Here is a 20,294-nt window from a genome sequence, read left to right as displayed (position 1 = left end):
ATTGTGTGTTGTGGTGATGTTGTCCTTGTTTAAAAAGAAATCCTGGTAACATCAGACTATGACCTAGATCCTCCTGTCAACAAAGGGCCCCTAGAAGTGAATAGTTTGTTCCCTTGCATTGAATTTCACCATAGGGGATTGTGGGGGTGATAGCTGATCATCTGGAGCAGAGGGAGGCTGAGCTGAGTTGTGTCATCCTTCACTTAGACCTGGCTGAAAAACATGCTGGGATATAAGCAACACAGGCCCCAAAGAAATTAGCCAAAAGCCCGCTCTTTCTAGGGGCAGGGTCAATTTGGCATTTTCTTATAGACATTACTATTGGGGGAAGTCCCACTTCTTTGGCAGGAACATTCAGAGATCCGCAACAACAATTCAGGAGGCAACATTGCCTTGCTTCTGAGCACTTCATACTTTATGTGTCTTGGTATGTGTGTGGAGGTGGGGGGGAGGGCGGCAGAGCGGCAGCCATCAAGGGGAGTCCAGGACAGGAGAATAATGAGGGTGTCAGAGGGCAAGGAGTCATGGAAAAGCTATTGTCCCAGGGACAGGGACTCAGGCAAGTAAGACAGCATTTAGAGTGAGCCAAATCCTGAGGGAATAGGAACTATATCTTTAAAGTATAGATCTTAGACCTCCTGTATCTAAATGACCCTGTCCTGGACCACAGAATCTGAATCTCTGGGGTAGTCCCTGAGTGAATGCACATCTTCAGTAAATTCCCTAGTGATTTGTAATGATTTTAAATTTTCTGGACCAGGGCAACAGGGCAGCTTGAAATTGGTACTCAGAAGGGCCTAAAGAGTCCAGAAATCAAAATTAATATGCAATGGCAGTGTTTTTATTGGTTGGCTCCTGTGATACTCATTGTGCTAGGTATGGTAGTGAAAAATGGAAGCATATTGCCAGCCCATTTGGAGCTAGAAAGAGCCAATAAACAAGTAAGGAAATGAATGAATTTACATATTATATCAAGTGTTAGAAAGAAAATAAATGAGATGCTAACAGAGAAATTGAGGGGCTCTACTTAGGTAAGGTAATCAAAAATGGCTCAAGAAATTTATAGAAATTTGACTGTGAAGCAACTATAGCTAAACCAGGCCTGGGGAGGTGGGGTCAGGAAGCAAATGCAAAGAGGGGATATTGTGTGTGTGCCTATGTGTGTATGTGTGTGTGTTAGGGAGGTGGGTAATGGAGGAAATATGCATGGAAAACATTAAAATCATGGAAGAATAGTGGTAAGTAGAACTGAGGATGTTCAGAGACCCAGTTGTATCCCCAACTTTTAGCAAATTTCCAGTTTGATCTTCACATCACTATAGAGAATCTGTATACAGTTCTTAGATAAAGAGATGTGAGAGGACAACTAAATCTCTTCACAGAAATTAAAAGTAAGCTGTCCCTACTCTGCCACTGGTGAATTGCAGACAAAGTCACCTTAAAATAGTATTTAACTATCCATCCTGTGTGGGTGTTCTCCATTCCAACCAAACTAAAGAGAGATTTGGTAATTGCATAGGAGAGAAAAGTGAGTATAGTATTTTCTAAAACAAGTAGCATGTTTTCCATTATGTAAAAGAGAGAAATTAGCTTTTAGAAAGCCACACCTAGGTTTCACTGACTTGTCTTTGTTTTTTTTCATACCCAGATGCAAGAGGTGGAAAAGAGAGGTAGTCATTTTTCTTTAGAGGATCCATCAGCCTTTGTTCAATTTTCCTGCAGATCCTAGAGACCCATTCATGCAGACTTGGAATATAAATGTGGAAAAGTGCTAGCAGCCCACCCCTGAGGGATGGGCTGGGGGCAGCTTCACAGAGGGTGGGGGTCCTAGTGAGAGAAGGGTTTCATTGAGGTAGCACAAAGACACCGGGGATTTACTGCCCTTAATTTTTCTGTAGGGCAAAAGCATGTTCCTACATTAAAGATCACGAAGTCAAGGATAATCAGAGTGAAATAGGTGTTTACTCTTTCCTTGGGCTTATGGTTTCTTTCCTCCATCACCCTATGACAGTAGAAACTGACATTATTGTTTGATTTGTTTCCTTGTTTTATGGCTGTCTCCCCAGTAGAGAGGAAGCCTCATTAGGAAGGGTCTGATATCAGTCTCACCAGAGCCTAGTGCATCTCTCTGTGCATTTAAAGCTGCTAGAGCTTAGGAGCTGCATGTGTGGTGTGACATTTATGTAGAAGTATGACCCTTGTTTGTGCAGTTTGAGTTGTCCATGGGCCTTCTCAAGGGTGGCTCTGTGGGACTCAGCCCTGATGGCTGGCCAGATGTATTCTGTTGCCCACTGGAAGGACATGTGACAGTGGCATAGATTGTTCACAGGTAAAGTCCCCACTCTCATCCCTGTCCTGGGTTTCCTAGTCATCAGGGCAGGTATTCCTTTATGGACCTGTTCCACACATGGTGTCCAAGTTCCCACTTTCTGTTCTTATATTGGGGAGCAGCAGGTCATCTTCAGGTAAAGGGTCAGTTTGGGGGTGGGGAAGGGATATAGTTGATGACAGCTGGTCTGCAGAGTTTCTTCCATTCTGCTTTCTTATCCTCAGTTATAGCAGCTTATTTTTTCCCCTTCTACTTGTCCCTTGAGACCTTCATCTTCTCTCTCCTGTTTCATTTGTCACTTGTTTTCTCCTCCATTCCTTTAATCTTACACTTATCTGGTTTCTCAGAAAGGAATAAATCAGCCATGCAGATGGATCTCCTTTGGCAAACTTAATCAAGCAAGTCTTGATTTTGCTTCAGTATGAGTACAAGGGAGGAAGTGGGAGAGGAAGATGGATGACAACCCAGTTACCACTTCTAGCCACAATTGGGTCTCAGCATCATATCTCACTCTCTGTGGGAGTTCAGTAGCCTTTGAATGTGAATGTGAGCTGATAGTCCTATGCATTGAAATTCTTTGCTATTTACACTTTATTCAGTTCCAGAAACATTGTCTAAGCATGTTTGCTTTCCTTTCAGTTAAAGTTGGAAAGGAGGGCACCTGGGTGGCTCAGTCTTGGTTAAGTGTCCGACTTGGGCTCAGGCCATGATTTCACAGTTCATGGGTTCGAGCCCCATGTTGGGCTCTGTGCTGATAGCTCACAGCCTGGAGCCTGCTTCAGATTCTGTGTTTCCCTCTCTCTCTGTCTCTCCCCATTCACATGCACTCTCTCTCTCCAAAATAAATAAACATTAAAAAAAATTTAAAAAATAAAGCTGGAAAGGAACTTAGAAGTCATCCAGTCTCAGGACCTTTATAGGCAGATGCAGACAGTCGGGCCCTGGGAGATGAAGTTATGAGTCAAGGCCTTAGAATTGGTATAGAGTTTGGCCTTGCACATGACAAGAGCTCTACCCAGCAGCCTCTGGGGTATAAAGATAATTCATAATAAACCCAGTGTTCAGTCCTTGAGTGTTTACTATATGCTGGTGCTGTGCAAAGTGCATTTCATGTGTTCTTCCATTTAATTCTTACAACAGCTGTCATTGTTAGTGTTATTATTGCCTTTTTTTTACAGATGAAGAAACCAAGGTTTAGAATAGCCCAGATGCTTGCCCAAAGTCAGATGAATAGGATGTAGCAGAGCTGACATGTCCTCCTCTGCTTTGTAGAATATACAAGAAAATATGGAATCTGCAAGAAGCTGCTGGTTCTACATCCTCACTCTAAATGGAGGGGAGGAATTTTTCTTTCTTTCTTTCTTTCTTTCTTTCTTTCTTTCTTTCTTTCTTTTTCTTTCTTTCTTTTTCTTACCTTTATTTCTTTCTTCTTTCTTTCTCTTCACTTTTACTTTTTAAATTGTAGTAATATATATATAACATTTACCACTTTAACCATTTTCAAACATACAGTTCATTGGTATTAAGTACACTCACATTGTTGTGAAACTATCACCACCATCCATCTCCAGAACTTTATTCATCTTTCCTATCTGAGATTTTGTACCCATTAAACCTAACCTCTCTTTCCCTCACCACCAACCCCTGGCAACCACCATTTTCTATTTCTATTAATTTTATTACCCTAGATATTGTCCTTTTGTGAATGTCTTATTTCACTTAGCAAAATGTCATCAGGCTTCATGTTTGTTGTAACATGTGTCAGAATTTTCTTCCTTTTCAAGGCTAAATAATACTCCATTGTATGTATATCACATTTTATCATCTGTCAATGGACGCTTGGGTTGGTTCTACCTTGTATTAGTCTGCCAATACTCTGTTAAAGTTGCCATTAAAAAAAAAGACTGGGTGGCTGAAACAACAAACGTTTATTTTCTCACAGTTCTGGAGGCTGAAAGTCAAGGTGCTGGCAGAGTTGGGTTTCTCCTGAAGCCTTTCTCCTTGGCTGGCAAATAGCCACCTTCTCACGTGGCCTTTCCTCTGTGTGTGCATCCCTGGTGTCTCTTTCTCTCTGTAATTATAATTATACCAATCATATTGAATTTGGACTACACCCTTATACCTCATTTTACCCTTAAAATCTCCAAATACAGTTACATTGGGGTTAGGTCTTCAACATATAAATTTGGGGGAGACACAATTCATCCCATAATATACCTCTTGTCTATTGTAAATATTGCTATGAATATAGGTGTACAAATATCTGTTTGAGTCCCTGCTCTCAATCCTTTTAGGGTATATACACAGTCGCAGAATTGCTGGATCATATGGTAGTCCTTTTTTAATTTTTTGAGGAAATGTTATTCTGTTTTCTATAGCAGCTGTACCACTTTACATTCTCATGGTGTCATTTCTTAATCTTCAGAATAGTTTTGCTCTTTTTTAAAGGTTGTGCTCATTTCCAAGGTCCTTCAGTAGGAAGCTTGCCTGGAATTATTCTTTTTCTTCCCAGATGGTTGGAATTCTTTTCAGAAACTTGGTGTCCTTATTCCTCTATACCTCCTGTCAGTAACCTCAGGCTCTGACTTCCACACTCAGCTTCTGGGAGAGCATCCCAGAAAGGAGGAGAGAGCAGTAAAAAAGTGATCTGGTCTCAGGTAGATGTCTCATCTGAACCGTGTGGTCTCAATCAGCAACCCCTGAGCACAAAGGAGGTTTGTACCTTCATCTCTGAGCACAGCACAGGAGGTATCTGGAGCCCACTTAGCAGTGAACAACTTTGAAAACACTGCTTTGGGCTCATATTTGCTCACATAAACAGCATGGATGAGGGTATGGGTGTGGGAGTGGGTATTGTATAAGGGGAGGAGTTCAGTGTGAGGAGATGTTGGGGGTAGGTGCTTATGTGAGGTAAGGTATAAGGGTGTATATGGGGGTAGGTGTGTGTGTGTGTACTGAATAGATGTGAGAGTGGGAGTTGAGTATGAGGGTGTATGTAGGGTGTAAGGTAGGGTGCTTCCGTGTGCATGTGTGTGTGTGTGTGTGTAGCAGGGGATATAAGGGATGAGTGTGAAGGGTAGGAACGAGAGTTTATATGGGGTTATTTGTGGGTTACATTGTATGTGCAAAGTAGTGCAAAGGTAGGGGGTTGGACATGAGGGTGTGGAGAACAGGAGGTGAAGGTATATATGAGGTAGGGTGTGAGGGTATGTGTGGGATAGGAATGGGGGTATGTGTACGGAGTAGGGTGTGATGGTTGGGTATGAAGGTGTATGGGGAGTAGACTGTCAATAGAGTGTGTGTGTGTATGGGAGAGTCATAGTAGGCACAGGATCACTGGCTCCACTGCAGGTAGCCACCCCTGCCAGGAGTTCTGTGGGTGGAGGAGCTGCTGAGGCCTGCAGAGCTTTCCTGTTGCAGGGGAGTGGCTCCTGGCCAAGGCCTCAGGCGTGACTCACTTTCACCTGGTCAGGGGAATTAATTTGCTGGGCATCTGCATCATGGCAGGATACATGCATCAGTCTGTATGACTGTATTCTTATTAAGAACCATGAGAGAAATTTAAAATGGGAAATGAAGGGGGTGGGGTAGGGTTGTTCTGGGAGCTCAGAAATTGCTTCTCCCTCAGTGGCTGGGTCACACTCAGTGACCAGGGCCCTCTGCCTTGCTTCTCCCACTCTGCTCCTGATAAAGGCAGTGATAGCCATTCCATGTGAGAGGAACAACTTCAGAAGACACACACACACACACATATGCATGCATACACCCCCCCCCCACACACACACACACATATACAGATGTAGATCAGGGAGCCCAGAAGCACCTCCCAGATGCTAGGCAGTCTCTGCAGCAGTAACTCTTTATGCACTGCAGTCTGCTGCAGTGTTCAGAGGTTAAGAGATGCTGGCTTTTATGAATGGTAGCCTGGGAGGGGCCTAATATCACTTGCTCCTGATGTCAGCACAATGAATGAAACACTTGCAAAGCGTAAAGCCTCAAGCACCCGGGAAGCAGATACCGTCTCAGATTGGTTCTCTTGGTGCAGCGTCTCTTGCTGACGAAATCACCAGTCCCGTGTGTGTCATATAAAGCCAAATACGTTAGGATTGAAATGAGGCAGAAACTGAGGTTGCATGTGGAATAATGTGTACCTGATTCTGGTACAATCAGCTCTGCCTGAAGCAGCTGTGGTTGAGATCCTCCTCCTGCCAGGCGCTGGAGGAAGGTGTTCTGCAGGAACTGCGGACTTACTGTTGTGTATTAGGCAGTTACTTAGCTAGCCTGATGTTCTGCTTTTGCTGGCAGAATTCCTTGCTGAAGCTCCAAGCCCTAGAAACTGATCTGTGCTCTGCATTTTTGACAAACCAGGAAGAAGCTGCTCAGGTGCATGGACTCAAGGACCCAGACCCAGTGTCGACCCAGAGTGTGCTTGCAGAAGGCGCAGATGTTGCAGGTAAGAGGCTGAGGTGGGGGAATGTCCTCACATGTACCATCAGGATAGTTCAGGCTCTTGCTGCTTTCTCCTAAACCTGGCCTCTTGTGGTAAACCATGCCTGGTGCAACAGAAAAGCTGAAGAGGAGCTTGAGTTGCAGTGGGGGAGCTGAGACGGTGCAGGAAGAATTAAGGTGTGTTCTGATACAGAGAATTCTCTCAAGCTGGGGGCCAAGCATCAGACTATGCATAAATAGGTGTCAGGTGGAAAAGCATCCACCACTACTCCTGGTCCTAATGAATGCCTGATTGGCCTCCTGTGACAAACAAGTAGTGTGTTTATTTTCTATCACTGCATGTAGATAATCTGTACTGTCGATTGTCATGGTATTTTTGAGGTATTCAGTTATGGGATAGTTTTAACATTACTACTTCCTTTCTTCTATTACCTGCTTGTAAGATGATTCATCAACATAGGAAAGTGGAGGTGAGTGGTGTAGCTCATTCTGATCCTATATTGTCTTTTTTTGTCTCAATTTTTTTTTAGCATTAACATCTGTGTTGAAAAGTCTCAAAATTGGTTCTCATTTGTCTGATAATTTCTCTGGTTTTAATCCCAGGAATGGTAGATTGACTAGTAAGCAGAAGGCAAACTAATGCTCCCTGAAAGATTTAGATAGAAAAGAAACACTAATTTATATGAGTAGAATGAGAGCACAGCTTATCTTTTGTAACACAAATAGATCAGGGGTTTGTAAACTGGTTTCTAGATAGGTGGTAAAATTGGCTTAAGTGAGCTTGCTTCATGAGATGCCCTTTAGTTCCAAGAATTGAAGGAAGAGATTTAAGAAGGTAGAGTATTTCAGTATGATTATTAATAGTTCATTTAAAACATTACTGTTTAAAACAGATCCATATGGTCTAAGTAGGCAAAACTTCCAGTGTTTATTAATTAAGAATATTAACAACTAAGCATATTAATAATAGTGGCCAATAATAAAGCTATTAATGGTAGCTACTGTTATTGAAGACTTTTGTGATCCAGGCACTGTTCTAAGTACTTTGTATATTTTATATTAAATCTTTAAACAAACCTGTGAAATAATACACTTCACAGTAAGGACACTGAGGCCAGGTGCAAACCTGCTGTAAGTGATAAATTATTTCCTCATGGATGCAGGTGGCTGGTTGGGTGTCATTATTGTCTGGTGAGCTACCCTTGTTCTGTTGGCCATTGTGTTTGGATGGGAGGCAAGTAAAATGGGCAGAGCCCAATGTTGATCTAATTAGAGGTTTCAGTCAGATTATTAGACACACTCTTCTTCTTCTACCAACCCCAACAAACCACATACAAAACACATAAAGAAATCTTAAGCCAGATATAAATTAACTTTTGAGTTATTTGATGTTTTGTGTAGCTACACAAGTATCTGGCAGAATTGTACAATATCTGCGTGTTGGATATGGATATATATATATATATATATTTTTAATTTTACATGATGACTTTTAAGTGCATGTATTGTCTTATATTCTCCAAAGATCAGGAGTAGTTTTGCATTTTCTCATCCTGGATGGACAGGATTTGGACAACTTTATTAACACTCCTTGTGTAATGGAAATACATACTGAGTTCATGTAGGAATTGCCCACACAAAGGAACCATCAATACATTGCATGTTAAGTGTTAAAAGGCAGAAATGGACAGAAGGTTCCTTACAAAGGAGACTTGTGGGTTGGGTACTGAATTTTCCAAAATGTAGGTGAATCTGAGATGTTCCAGAGCCCTTCCAAGAGAGTCTATGAAAAAGAGACGTTTTCACTGTGTGTGTACTAGTCAAGATTTCTCACAAGTTTTCAAAGATAAAACCCATCTTGATGTTTTTCACCTTTGTAGTCTTTGTGAATAAGGAGTCTCATTTAGCTAAAATGACTGCATGAAACTTGATATGGGGAAAGTGAAGAAGCTCTAGCCCTTATATTGAAACTTGTAATATTTACTTGACACCCTTCTTCTCTAATTTTCCAATAACCTTTTGACACAATCTGGAAACCACCTGCTAGATGTTTTTAGGGACCTAAAAAGTCTCATCATTTGGCAGGAATATTGCCAAATTGGCAAGCATTTAGACTAGGTTTTCACAGATTAATTTATGGGATCGTTTAGTCTCATTGGCTTCCAAGATAAGTGTTTATAGGAAGGTCCTATATTTCTATTCCATGTGTCACTCAGAAGGAAGAAATGTTTGCTCATTTAGAGTCTTGGGCCCTGTGAAGGGATTTCTAGAGTGATCTTTGAACATCTCGAAGCTAGTTTTTATGTGTGTATAAATCTCTTTTGAGAGTGTGATCACATAATAGTACAAATGGCCATAAGTCTATAAAGGAATATAGTAATTTAAAATTTTGTCCTTTCCCAAAGTCTAACATCTAGCCCTGAGCCTTACATGTATATAAATATTCAATTACTTATTTTTGATATCAATAATTGCTATAACAAAGACAAAGCCCAAGGGGTGATTTTTCTAGGAATTTCTGGACATAATATGCAACCAGTTCACTATTAAAAGCAAACACTTATAACTATAAATTAGTATGACATAAATAGGTTTCAAGCTTTCTTTAGACTCAATTAGGACCTGACCAGTAAAGTAAAACTTTTTCAGTAGGCATTTAAAATGATGATCTTAGCAAAGCATTATACTCTCTACATCTTGAGATCAAAGTATTGGGTTTTAACTTGGGTTTATGTATTGCAAAGATCAGTCCTACCTAGTAAAATACCTGAAATGTGTCTCCACTCTGGCAATGCAATTATGAACTGCACTTGCAGCAAAAACACATTTCATGGTACCCCTGGAGGAGCACTGTGTTCTAAATAGTGTTTGTGAGACTTCCTGCACATCACAATTACCAGGAAGCTTTGCAAGCTTCTGCAAGGATTCTTAGTCCTTATCTTTAGACAGTCTGGGGTAGAAGTCTTGTAATATTTATATTTCATAAACACTCCCAAATGGTGGGAACCATTATTTAAGTGTCTTGAATTATGAGAGAGAAGACCAGGTTCTCTCAGGTTCTCTTTGACTCTGCTTCACCTCAGTTTCATGGACAACATGGACTTACAACTCAGGGTCAGTGACCAGTTGGTTCAGTCATTTACTTCAGGAGGAGGAAGGTGCTTGAGTACCCAAGTCCTCAGGCTAGAAAAGGGTGGGATGGGACATGGGCAAGGGACAGGGACAGATTTGAGGGGTGTAGATGTAGAGGCCCTTAGAAAAAAATGACACCTGCTAGATAACTTCAAGACTGTACATAGGGTAACCAATTGTCATGGAATGTCCAATTTGCCCAGGAATGTGTCCCAGTTTTATCAGTAAAAGTCACACATGCTTGGAATTCTTAGTCCTAGGTAATCTGTGACAACTAGTCACCCTACTTGTAGGTTGCAAATTGCCTAATTTGATATGGAAACCCCGAAAGCACTTAGGCTCAAAAATCCGAACTGCATCAATAGCCTTTTACAGTTGAAGCAAATGCTTCCTCTGTTGCATTAGTAAGGATCTATTCTGGTGTTGTTGAACGGAAAATGGAATGAAAATTTCTTTTCAACTGCTTGTCATTTTCTAAGTTTGCAGAAGGACTGTTTGTTCCACATGACTAAGCATAGTAACCCCTGTTCTGTGTGACCACAGGTGATTGAATGGTTTGGAGTTTGTGGCAAAAGCTGTCACCAGTGATAAAGACTTATTACTAGAAATAATAATGCCACAGCAGTTTCTAATTAATTTCTTTTACTGTAAAATCTTGATTTTCAAATCTAACTATTTGGGTAAGAGCCTTGTTCCTAATGTTGATTATTAGAAAAAAACTAATACAGGCTATAATTATTCCCATAACGAATTCTTCATGGTTTGTAGGTCTTTTCCTGATGTTGAAGTTAAGATGGGGCAGAGTTAAAGAGGACCTGGACTTCTCTCTCACATTTCAAGACACTGTCCACTTGACCAGAAGTTCCCAATTACTTGGGAGTGATTATTACACTTCCAGATGTCTGAGCTCTCTATCTTAAAAGGAAAAATTTAAATGTAGGTTGAAGCCTGAAAAATCTCCATGTTTGAAAATCTCCCCCTCGTAATTCTGAGGGGCAAGTAGATTTAGGAACACTTTCTAGAGCACAGTACTCCAGAGCTTCTCTAGAGAGTACCATGCAATGCGTTCTTCCTGCAGGTGGAGTTTATAATTGGCCTTCTGGAAAAGGGGACATCTCAAGTATCCCACTAGGTGGGGCATCTACATAACTTGGTGTTTCATCCTATCTGGCAGTAGTCCAGACACTGTTTGAAAGTTGGTAAGAGGGGGTCCATTACTTCAACCTTGTAAGTGCACAGAATTCCAAATATTCTTTAGAAACTTTGTTTATTATGGGTCAATGTGTATGTATATATATTATTTCTAAGTCCTTCCTGAACCTTTTTATATTTTCAGTATGTACCACCTGTTGCTTTAACATTAAGAAATGGCTACCACTGTAGAAAGTAGTACTTCATCTTTTCAGCTTCTTTAAAGTAGTGGTTTTCAGTCAGGGTTGATTTTTTTTTCATCTCTCTACCTTCCTCTCTCCCTACCTTGGGGATATTTGGCATTATCTAGGGACATTTTCAGTATCGCAGCTTGAAGGTGAGTGCCACATTTAATGAGTAGAGGCCAAGGATGCTTCTGAACATCCTGCAATGTAAGGAACCCCCAATGTCCACCCCACCACCCCAATAAAGAATTATCTGGTCCAAGATGTCAATAGTGCCAAGATTTAGAAACACCCTTTTAAAAGCTTTTAAATGCATACCATCAGTATTATTAACAGCACTAACAATGACATTTTCATTTGTGTCAGACATTGTTACATGGGTTTCCCTGTTTTATGTTCACAGTCCTGAATGAGGTAGGTGCCATTATTATCCCCAGATGGAAGATGAGGAAATAAGCTTGGAGAGTTAGTGTAACTTGCTGAGGGTCCCACAGCTACTGAGTGGTAGAGGTTGGGAGGAAATGGGAGGAAGAGAGGGTTTCCCAGTCAGACTCCATAGTTTAGTGCTTCACACTATACTATTAGCTATCCAGTCTAAATATTAAGTCCCCATGGTTCTAATATTCTAGAATTTGAAATTAAGCCCATAGCCAACCTATATACTCTATTAATGTGTTATGAAAGTCATATTTTCTTTATCCACTCCTGAGTTTGTTTTGTCAACCTGAAGGGACCTAGATTTATAGTTGAATAACCTGTTATAACCCCTCTTCACATATTTATTTCAGGTCCTATGATCTAAACCATCTCTAGAACCCTGTACCTTTCTTAATATGCATTTACCTGACCTGCATAATGTATTCCAGATGGAGTCGAATAGAATTTTATTTGTAGATATGATACCATCAGGGGAAATTGGCAACATGGACAAGGGATCCTTCTATTATTTCTTGTAACTACATGTGAAGTTACAATGATCTCAACAAAAAATGAATTAATATCTAAAAAATATGGGCATGGGGGTGTTTTATTAATTACAAAATATTATGCTTGTTATATTGTTTTCCAAACTCTTCCTAGAGATGCATGTTCTTTTCTTGGCCTTTTTGTCATAGAACTGTATTCCATTAGAGCTCCCAAAATTCCATTCCCTACCAAACTAATAGTTTAGTGCTTATTATTAAGAGTACATGGATTAGTTTTCTCCAGCTGCATTGCCTACTGGCCCACATTGAAGGTCGTCTGTCACTGTTGAGCTTCCTCATGCTTTGCGAGCTGCTTTTGTAGTAGCTTAGCATTTTATTCTTTGAAAAATATCAATATCATCTGCAAATTCAGACTCGCAAAGCTACTACCTCTTCTATGTCATTTTTGAAATGTAAAATAAGGTTAACCCAGGATCCATTTGCAAGGATTAGTACTGATATTTCCATCATAAAGATACTAATTCATCTCTGTTCTTTGGTGCATATTGTTAAGTGGATTTTGTAATCCACTGCAAAACATTTAGCTCAATAACCATTTGGTTTTGTTTTTAAACAATTTCTCATTTAAAAACCATGCCATGCACTTCTGAAAGCCCAAATAAATTATATTCATTGGCTCTACCTTGTTCGGAAACATAATTCTTTGCAGAACTTGATGAGCAGGTTGGGTGATCTTGGACAAGTGATTTGTTCTCTCTATGCATCAGCTTCCTTTTCTTTAATATGGGAAAAAAGAATAGTATTTACTTCTTAGATTATTGTGAAACTATTGTAGCATAATACATATGAGGCACTTAGCACATCCCTCTTAGTAAATGGTCAATAAATGTCAGCTATAATTTTTTAAAAACCTGGGAATTCTTTCTGTCATCAGAGCTTATGTTGCCTTTTTTCCAACTGATAATGTTTACCCTTGTCTTTGTCTACTCTCATAATTCTAGCTACTTTCAAGGTGTTGAAATGCCATTAGTACTGTTCATTTCCTAGGTTCCCTCTAGAACATTGCATATGATTGACATTACACTAATTCTCTTCAGCAAAAGTATTTATAACAGCAATAATCTACAGAGCTGATGGTTGAATAATTACCTCCTATTAAAGTTGAAACTACATTTGTTACCATAAACCTATCCTGTGCTAAACCTATGACATAACTTGGCTGGAAATTATCTTTACTGTTAATAATTTTCCCCTGGTACTTTTATTACCATCTTCATAGTGTCTGAAATAGGGGGCTTCACATTAGCCCCTTGTTTTCCAAATAAAGTTTTTTTAATGATTTCAAAATTCATAGATGACAGTATATTCTCTAAGTCTGTTTCCATAACTGCTTTATAGGGAAAGGAAAAAAAAACAATCCTACAGCTTAAACTCTAGGTGATTATTTTTAACAAGATTTTAAATTCAGTTTTTAAGGCAGGTCAAGGACTGTGGTCATTTGTCCTTGCTATAACTCTTTATAAATGAGGACTCTGACTTAGAAGAGCCTTACCTGGCCAAGGACATAATAATTGTGAGCAAGTGGCATCTCAGACCAAGTCTGATTGCATTTCAGACTTTTGGCTAAGATCAAGTATAGTGTCAGACCAAGTTTGGGGCTCTGACTAGAGAGTCCAGGCTTTTAACTTGTAGATTTATAGTCGTGTTTTTTTTAATTAATTTTTTAAGAAGTGTTAGGTTTATAGAAAATTGAGCAGACAGTACAGAGAATTTTCATATACCCCCTTTGTCTTTCACATAGTTACCCATATATCATGCCCAGATACTTGGTGTCTAACACTGTTCTGGATGCCCAACCCTACCATCCCCAAGCTCAGTGTGAACAACCTTTACTGTCTCTTCCAGTTCCATGAGGATCATACTTTTTTGTGGCTCTATGTGGAGCTTTGGGACTAACTTCTCTGACCAAATTTTCCTAACTAACATTGGATGAGGCTCATAAAGATACAGACCCCAATTGAAGATTAGAATTTCCTTTGATAGCCTTCCTGTTTGCTTTGTATATTCAATTTTCCTTCTGCTTTGCAAAGTACATCTGCTTATGAATGTGAATGCTTACAAAGATTGCTTGTTATCTTAATAGAATTTTATCTGCTGTACCACTGAGGTGGTCAATTGTGCAGGAGTTGACTAGAGGACCTGGAGAGTCTTTTAGCCTGAAAAATAACCAAAACACAGTATCCAGCTTTCTCTATATATCAAGAGGGTGCTTCCAAATCTTGGACATTATCGTGGATAGTGATAGATGCTTGCTCTTTCCCTGGTTCCACAGTTCAAGCAGAGCTCTGTAATCTGAGCATTTGGCTCCACTTTTGTGACACGGGGAGGGAAAAAGTTGTTCATTGGCCTTGGCCATTTCCCTTGTTAATTTCTCAACTGTTCTTTGGTAGTATGCATATAGGCAAAAGAATAAGTCTTGGATAATCAGAGAATAAGGTACAAAACTTCATTTAGCCACCTGGTAGATTTGTCTAGAAGATTTGCTTCTTTCCTTACCAAATTGGGCATTTGGTTTGGTCCTGTGTAGAAACTGCCTCCAAAAATACTAATTATTCCCACTTCAAATGTTCTACTCCAAAACAATGCAAAAAATGGATTTCTTCCCTTTCTCGTTGTGACAGGATCTGGAGATCTCACATCTGTCCTCAGCATAGGTCATGTTACTATAGCCCATGGGTAGAATTTACTTTGATTTAGGTTAGAAGTCATTAATGTCTGAAGACCTCAGTCTTTCATGGACTAGAAGCTTGTGTTCACTCCATGTTTCCTGAGTATAAACTCAACCTCTGTCACTTGCCTCTCCTTCCTTCTCACCCATCCCCACCACCATGCTATCACTTTGTTTCTATTCTTCTTTTTTTTCCCACAGCTTTCTGGCTGCTTCTCTTTCTCAGCCATGACCTTGCCACTTTGTCTTCCTCTGTCTCTATCCATTCTAGTTGTCTTTACTGACTCTTTTCTTTTACTTTGTGACCTTATTTTGCTAAGCTAGTTATGGTATGGAATTAAAATGTATTTAAGATACTTAATTTTGTCTGGACACTTAAATTTATTGAACATTATTATTCTGAAAATTTGGGTGATTTCAAACTGTTTTCTTTTCCCCAAATGATACTAAAAGGTTAGTATAATAGTATATAGGATAAACAACATGTTAGCCAAATGGCAATGTGATTTTCCTTTGGTTGAGCCTTCATGGATACTGTTTTGTTTTGTTTTGTTTTCTAACTAGAAGTCATTTATTCCTTATTCTTACCATTGAGACTATAAAAATACTAGAAAAGAACTATTTTATTTTATTTTATTTTATTTTATTTTATTTTAGTCATTCCAAGGCTTTTTAAAAATTTAAATCCAAGTTAGTTAATATATAGTGTAGTAATGATTTCGGGAGTAGAATTTAGTGATTTATCACTTACATATAACACCGAGTGCTCATCCCAACAAGTGCCCTCCTCAATACCCATCACTCACTTAGCCCATGCCCACACCCAATATCCCTCCAGCAACCCTCAGTTTGTTCTTGGTCTTTAAGAGTCTCTTAAGGATTGTCTCCCTCTCTGTTTCTATCTTATTTTTCCTTCCCTTCCCCTATATTCATCTGTTTTCTTTCTTAAATTGCACATATAAATGAATTCATATATTTGTCTTTTTCTGACTTACTTCACTTAGCATAGTACATACACTGTAGTTCCATCCATGTCATTGAAAATGGCAAGATTTCATTCTTTTTGATTTCTGAGTAATATTCCATTGTATATATCACATCTTCCTTATTGTCTATTATGAAACTGCATATAAGTTATGATTGGACTTGTAAAATAATCAGTGACAATATACCCTGAAGATTTATGTATTTGGGTATTTCTATGATTTATATATGTTATGTTTCCTTGGTAAAAGTATTGCTTATGTTAGATATAATCACAACAACTCAAGAAAAAAATATTCTGAAATTGTCCTCTTATAATTTTCTAGGAAACAAGAGGTATGAAGTTAAATTTAACTTAAGAACTATTCACAAGGGTGCCTGCCTGGCTCAGTCAGTAGAGCATGCAACTCTTGATTTCAAGGTCATGAGTTCAAGCCCCACATTGGGTGTAGAGCTTACTTAAAAAATGTACTTGACCTTACAATAATCATGCAGTAAAAAAAAAAAATACCAAAAAGAAAAACAAAACTACTAAAAAACCTAAAACCTGGTTCTGTATTTACTGATGGAAATTTAATTAGAAGATTGTATTTAAAAATGCAGATGAAAGGAAAAGGTTTAGATCTGAGCTGAGGCTTCTTGATCCATGTAGTTTTCTGGGTTTTAGGGAGAAATTTGGGATTTTTCATTATTCAGCTAACCCAATGCCCTCACCTATTAGCCATTCATTTTAATTGTAATCAGTACATTGACTCCTTCAAAATGAAAATGAGGCAGACGGCTCTGCCTCCTCCTGCAGATGACAGATTTGGGGAAGTACATGCTGAGATCAAACCCAGCTGGACTCTGTCTCCTGAGTTCCATACCTACACATATCCAGGGCCTCCTGGACACCTGCACTGGATGACCAAAACTGCCTGTTAACTCAGGGTATCTAGAACTGAATTTATCTTCCTTTCCCCCAGCCAACTCTTCTACCAAGTTTCTTAACTAGGTAAAAGATATCACCATAAATACAAAACAACAGCAAGTAACATTTATTGATGGGTTATATCCCCTCCCCTGGGGCACTGTCCTAATCACTTGAGATTCCTTGTCTTCTTTTCAATTCTCCAACAATTTATGAGGTAGATACTGTTTTGTCATCCTTCCCTGAAACAGGGCTCTGGCATGCAGTAGATGGCTAATAAACATTTGCTGAATGAATGAATTCCCATTATATAGATGGGAAAACTGGGAATGTAAAGAGTGAATAATGTGTCCCAGGTCACATACATGACAAAAGTGGGGCTTCAATCTAGATGTTTCTGAGCGTATGAAAAATCCTCTGTGAGGGGCGCCTAGGTGGCTCAGTCGGTTAAGCGTCCAACTTCAGCTCCAGTCATGAACCGACTTCAGCTCAGGTTATGATCTCGCGGTTTGTGAGTTCTGCCCCATATTGGGCTCTGTGCTGAGAGCTCAGAGCCTGGAGCTGCTTCAGATTCTGTGTTTCCCTCTCTCCCCTACTCATGCTCTGCCTCTCTCAAAAATAAATAATAAAATATTAAAAAAACTTTTTTTAACCTCTGTGCTTTTTTTTAAATCCTGTGCTTTTAACCATGATGGCAAAGTGACTCTTAGACCTGCAGAGTGCCTTCCATAAGGCTCAGCCCTGCTTTCACAGTGACAAATTTCCCACCCTTCTACCTCACTGATGTTTCTGGTGGTTGTCCACAGAAGCTGGCACTAAGAAGCCTACTTGGAGTGCCACCCACACCCCACTTGGTGACTCAGCCAGCCTTACCAATGAGGAATCTCTCTTCCATCTGTCCTTATGCTTAGCCCCACCCAATCTAGCCTTGGAGATACTGCTGCTCACCTCTTGGTAGGTAGTCTCTGAGCAAGCAATCTCACCTGTGTCCCCAGATTTAGTTACTGGGATGACTTCAAGATTACCCATGTACTTTCTGTTGTAACCCCATAGCTAACCTGCTAAGTGCCTTCAGGTGCTCAAATTCAACATACCTAAAACTGAACCCACTGTGTATCCTTCAGTTGTTTTGGAGAGGCTGGCTGAGAACTCTAATGCTTGTACCTTGTTAGAATTATGGACATACTTTTGACTTATCTAGCTTTTAAAACCAATAAAGGCTGACATTTGGCATTTTGGAATGTACCTGAATGCTACCTATAAAAGCCCACCATGAAGGCTAAACCCAAGAGTGCAAATTAACAAATCCACAAGACTATGGCTAATTTATTACTCAATTATATTTCAACAGTACATCTCAAATGGTTGCAAATAGAGATTTATTTGAATTTTTAATTGCTTAAAAATTCATATTAGATATATTTTTAAATCTGACTGACTTATTAAACAGCTATAATACAACATCTGTTTCTGTCTGGGGTTGCAGCAAGATCAGAAGTGGTCTCTTGGCCTTCACGCACTGATGATAATTATTTCTCTTCTTTGTTCCCTACTGCTCAGTAAGTGGGCCACTGGAAACATCCGTTGGCTCCCAGGGTCAGAGATGTGGAGTCTTCTACCATGGACACTGGTCAAACCCTCCCTGGAACTAACATAGTTTATATCACCCTGCATACTGAATTTAAAATGGAGATCATATTACTATCAGCCTCATGTGGTTGTTATGAAAATTAAATACATGCAAAAACTCTTACAGGTTTGAAGAAATAAGTCAGTTACTCCAGAAATATTACATATGATTATTCTTATTTATAACTAAGAACTGATAGGAGGGACAATATGTTGAGGGGTATATTGGTTCTCATTTCCCTTATTAACCCCACAGGGATTCTGAGTATAATTCATGTTCAATAAGAGAAGATAATATTCAGTTCCTTATTCTGATGATGATAATTACTATAAAATGATGGTTTTCATGGTTACTATGTTTAGCAGCTTCTATGCCTTATCTCAGTGTTTCACCAAATATGCTAGACAAAGGTCCATGGGCAAATATTGTTATTTTTACTAGAAATTTATTTTAATGTGTATTAGTAAGAAAAATAGTAACTAGCACATCAAATTCATTATGTCTTGACCACCATAACTTAAGATGAAGCCAAAATTAAAAACTAAAAACAATTATAGGTTGAAATTTTATCTATCCATTTAAAATACATAGTAAATATATTAATTTATATAAAATATGTACTCTTTTGTACATATTCTACTCTATATCTATATACAGATCTTCAGATTTTCTTTGACTTATAATAGGGTTGCATCCAGGTAACACACTGTAAGCTGAAAATATTGTAAATCAAAAATTCACAGAGGGGCACCTGGGTGTCTCAGTAGGTTAAATGTCTGCCTCTGGATTTTGTCTCGGGTCATAATCTCATGGTTCATGAGTTTGAGCCCCATGTTGGGCTCTGCACGGACAACGCAGAGCCTGCTTGGGATTCTTTCTCTCCCTCTGTCTCCGCCACCATACTCTGTTCTTTCTGTCTCTCTCTCGAAAGAAATAAAAAAAACATTAAAAAAAAACTTTTTTAAAAAATCCATGCAATACACCTTGACTACTAAGCAATCTAACTTAGCCTAGCCTACATGAATAGGTTCTCAGAACACTTACATTAGCCTACAGTTGAGCAAAATTATCTAACATAAAGCCTATTTTATGAAGTTGAATATCATGTAATTTATTGAACACTGTACCAAAAGTGGAAACAAAAATGGCTGTATAGAGAATGGTTTTAAGTGTATTGGTGGTTTACCCTTGTGACTGCATGGCTGACTGTGAGCTGTGGCTCACTGTCACTACCCAGCATCACAAGAGAGTATCGTACCACACAAAGCTATCCCAGGAGAAGATCCAATTTCAAAATTCAAAGTATGGTTTCTACTGAATGTTATCACTTTCACACCATCGTAACATCAAAAAATCATAAATTCAACCATCATAAGTTTGGGGTGTGTGTGTGTGTGTGTGTGAGCAAAAATTTTGTAGAAGATATAGTTTTATTTCATTTCATCTTCATCCTCACTTAGTCTTGTGAGGCAGGTACCATCATTCTCTCCATTTTACAAGTGAAAAAAAAATCCATGTTTAAAAAGGCCCAACATTTCTGAAGTCTTTCTAAACAAATGGTAGACCTGAGGCTCCAACTCATAATCTTTGCTCTCTGTTGTGGCATCCCTGGGGTTGTTTCTCACATTCTCAGGAATGCTCATTTTCTTTCAAACTTTTTTAAAAATATTAACATTTATTGTTTTTTCCTCCTATAAAATTAAGATTTATTCATTATAGAAATTTTAGAAAATAAGATTTCTTTTAGAAAAGAAAAGAATAGGTTTTTTTTAAATTGTGGTAATAACATGAGATCTACACTTTTTTTTTACCTGAAGATCTGTTTTTTTG

General features: G+C 39.0%; 1 protein-coding gene across 4 annotated transcripts in view; it reads left to right on the top strand.

The window, feature by feature from the left end:
- FAM13C (family with sequence similarity 13 member C) overlaps nt 1-20,294 on the top strand; it is a 169,089-nt gene that overhangs the window by 108,618 nt on the left and 40,177 nt on the right. For all 4 annotated transcript variants that reach the window (XM_086679752.1, XM_086679753.1, XM_025917976.2 and 1 more), the window contains one exon: nt 6,698-6,782. In XM_086679752.1, coding sequence (XP_086535878.1) covers nt 6,698-6,782 — 85 coding nt within the window. The remainder of the gene's footprint in view (nt 1-6,697; nt 6,783-20,294) is intronic.

This window comes from Puma concolor, chromosome D2 (assembly GCF_028749965.1).
Source record: "Puma concolor isolate L17-30 chromosome D2, mPumCon1.1.hap2, whole genome shotgun sequence".
Classification (NCBI taxonomy): domain Eukaryota; kingdom Metazoa; phylum Chordata; class Mammalia; order Carnivora; family Felidae; genus Puma; species Puma concolor.
Note: the sequence above shows the minus strand (reverse complement) of the source record. Positions and strands in the feature narration are given on the sequence as shown.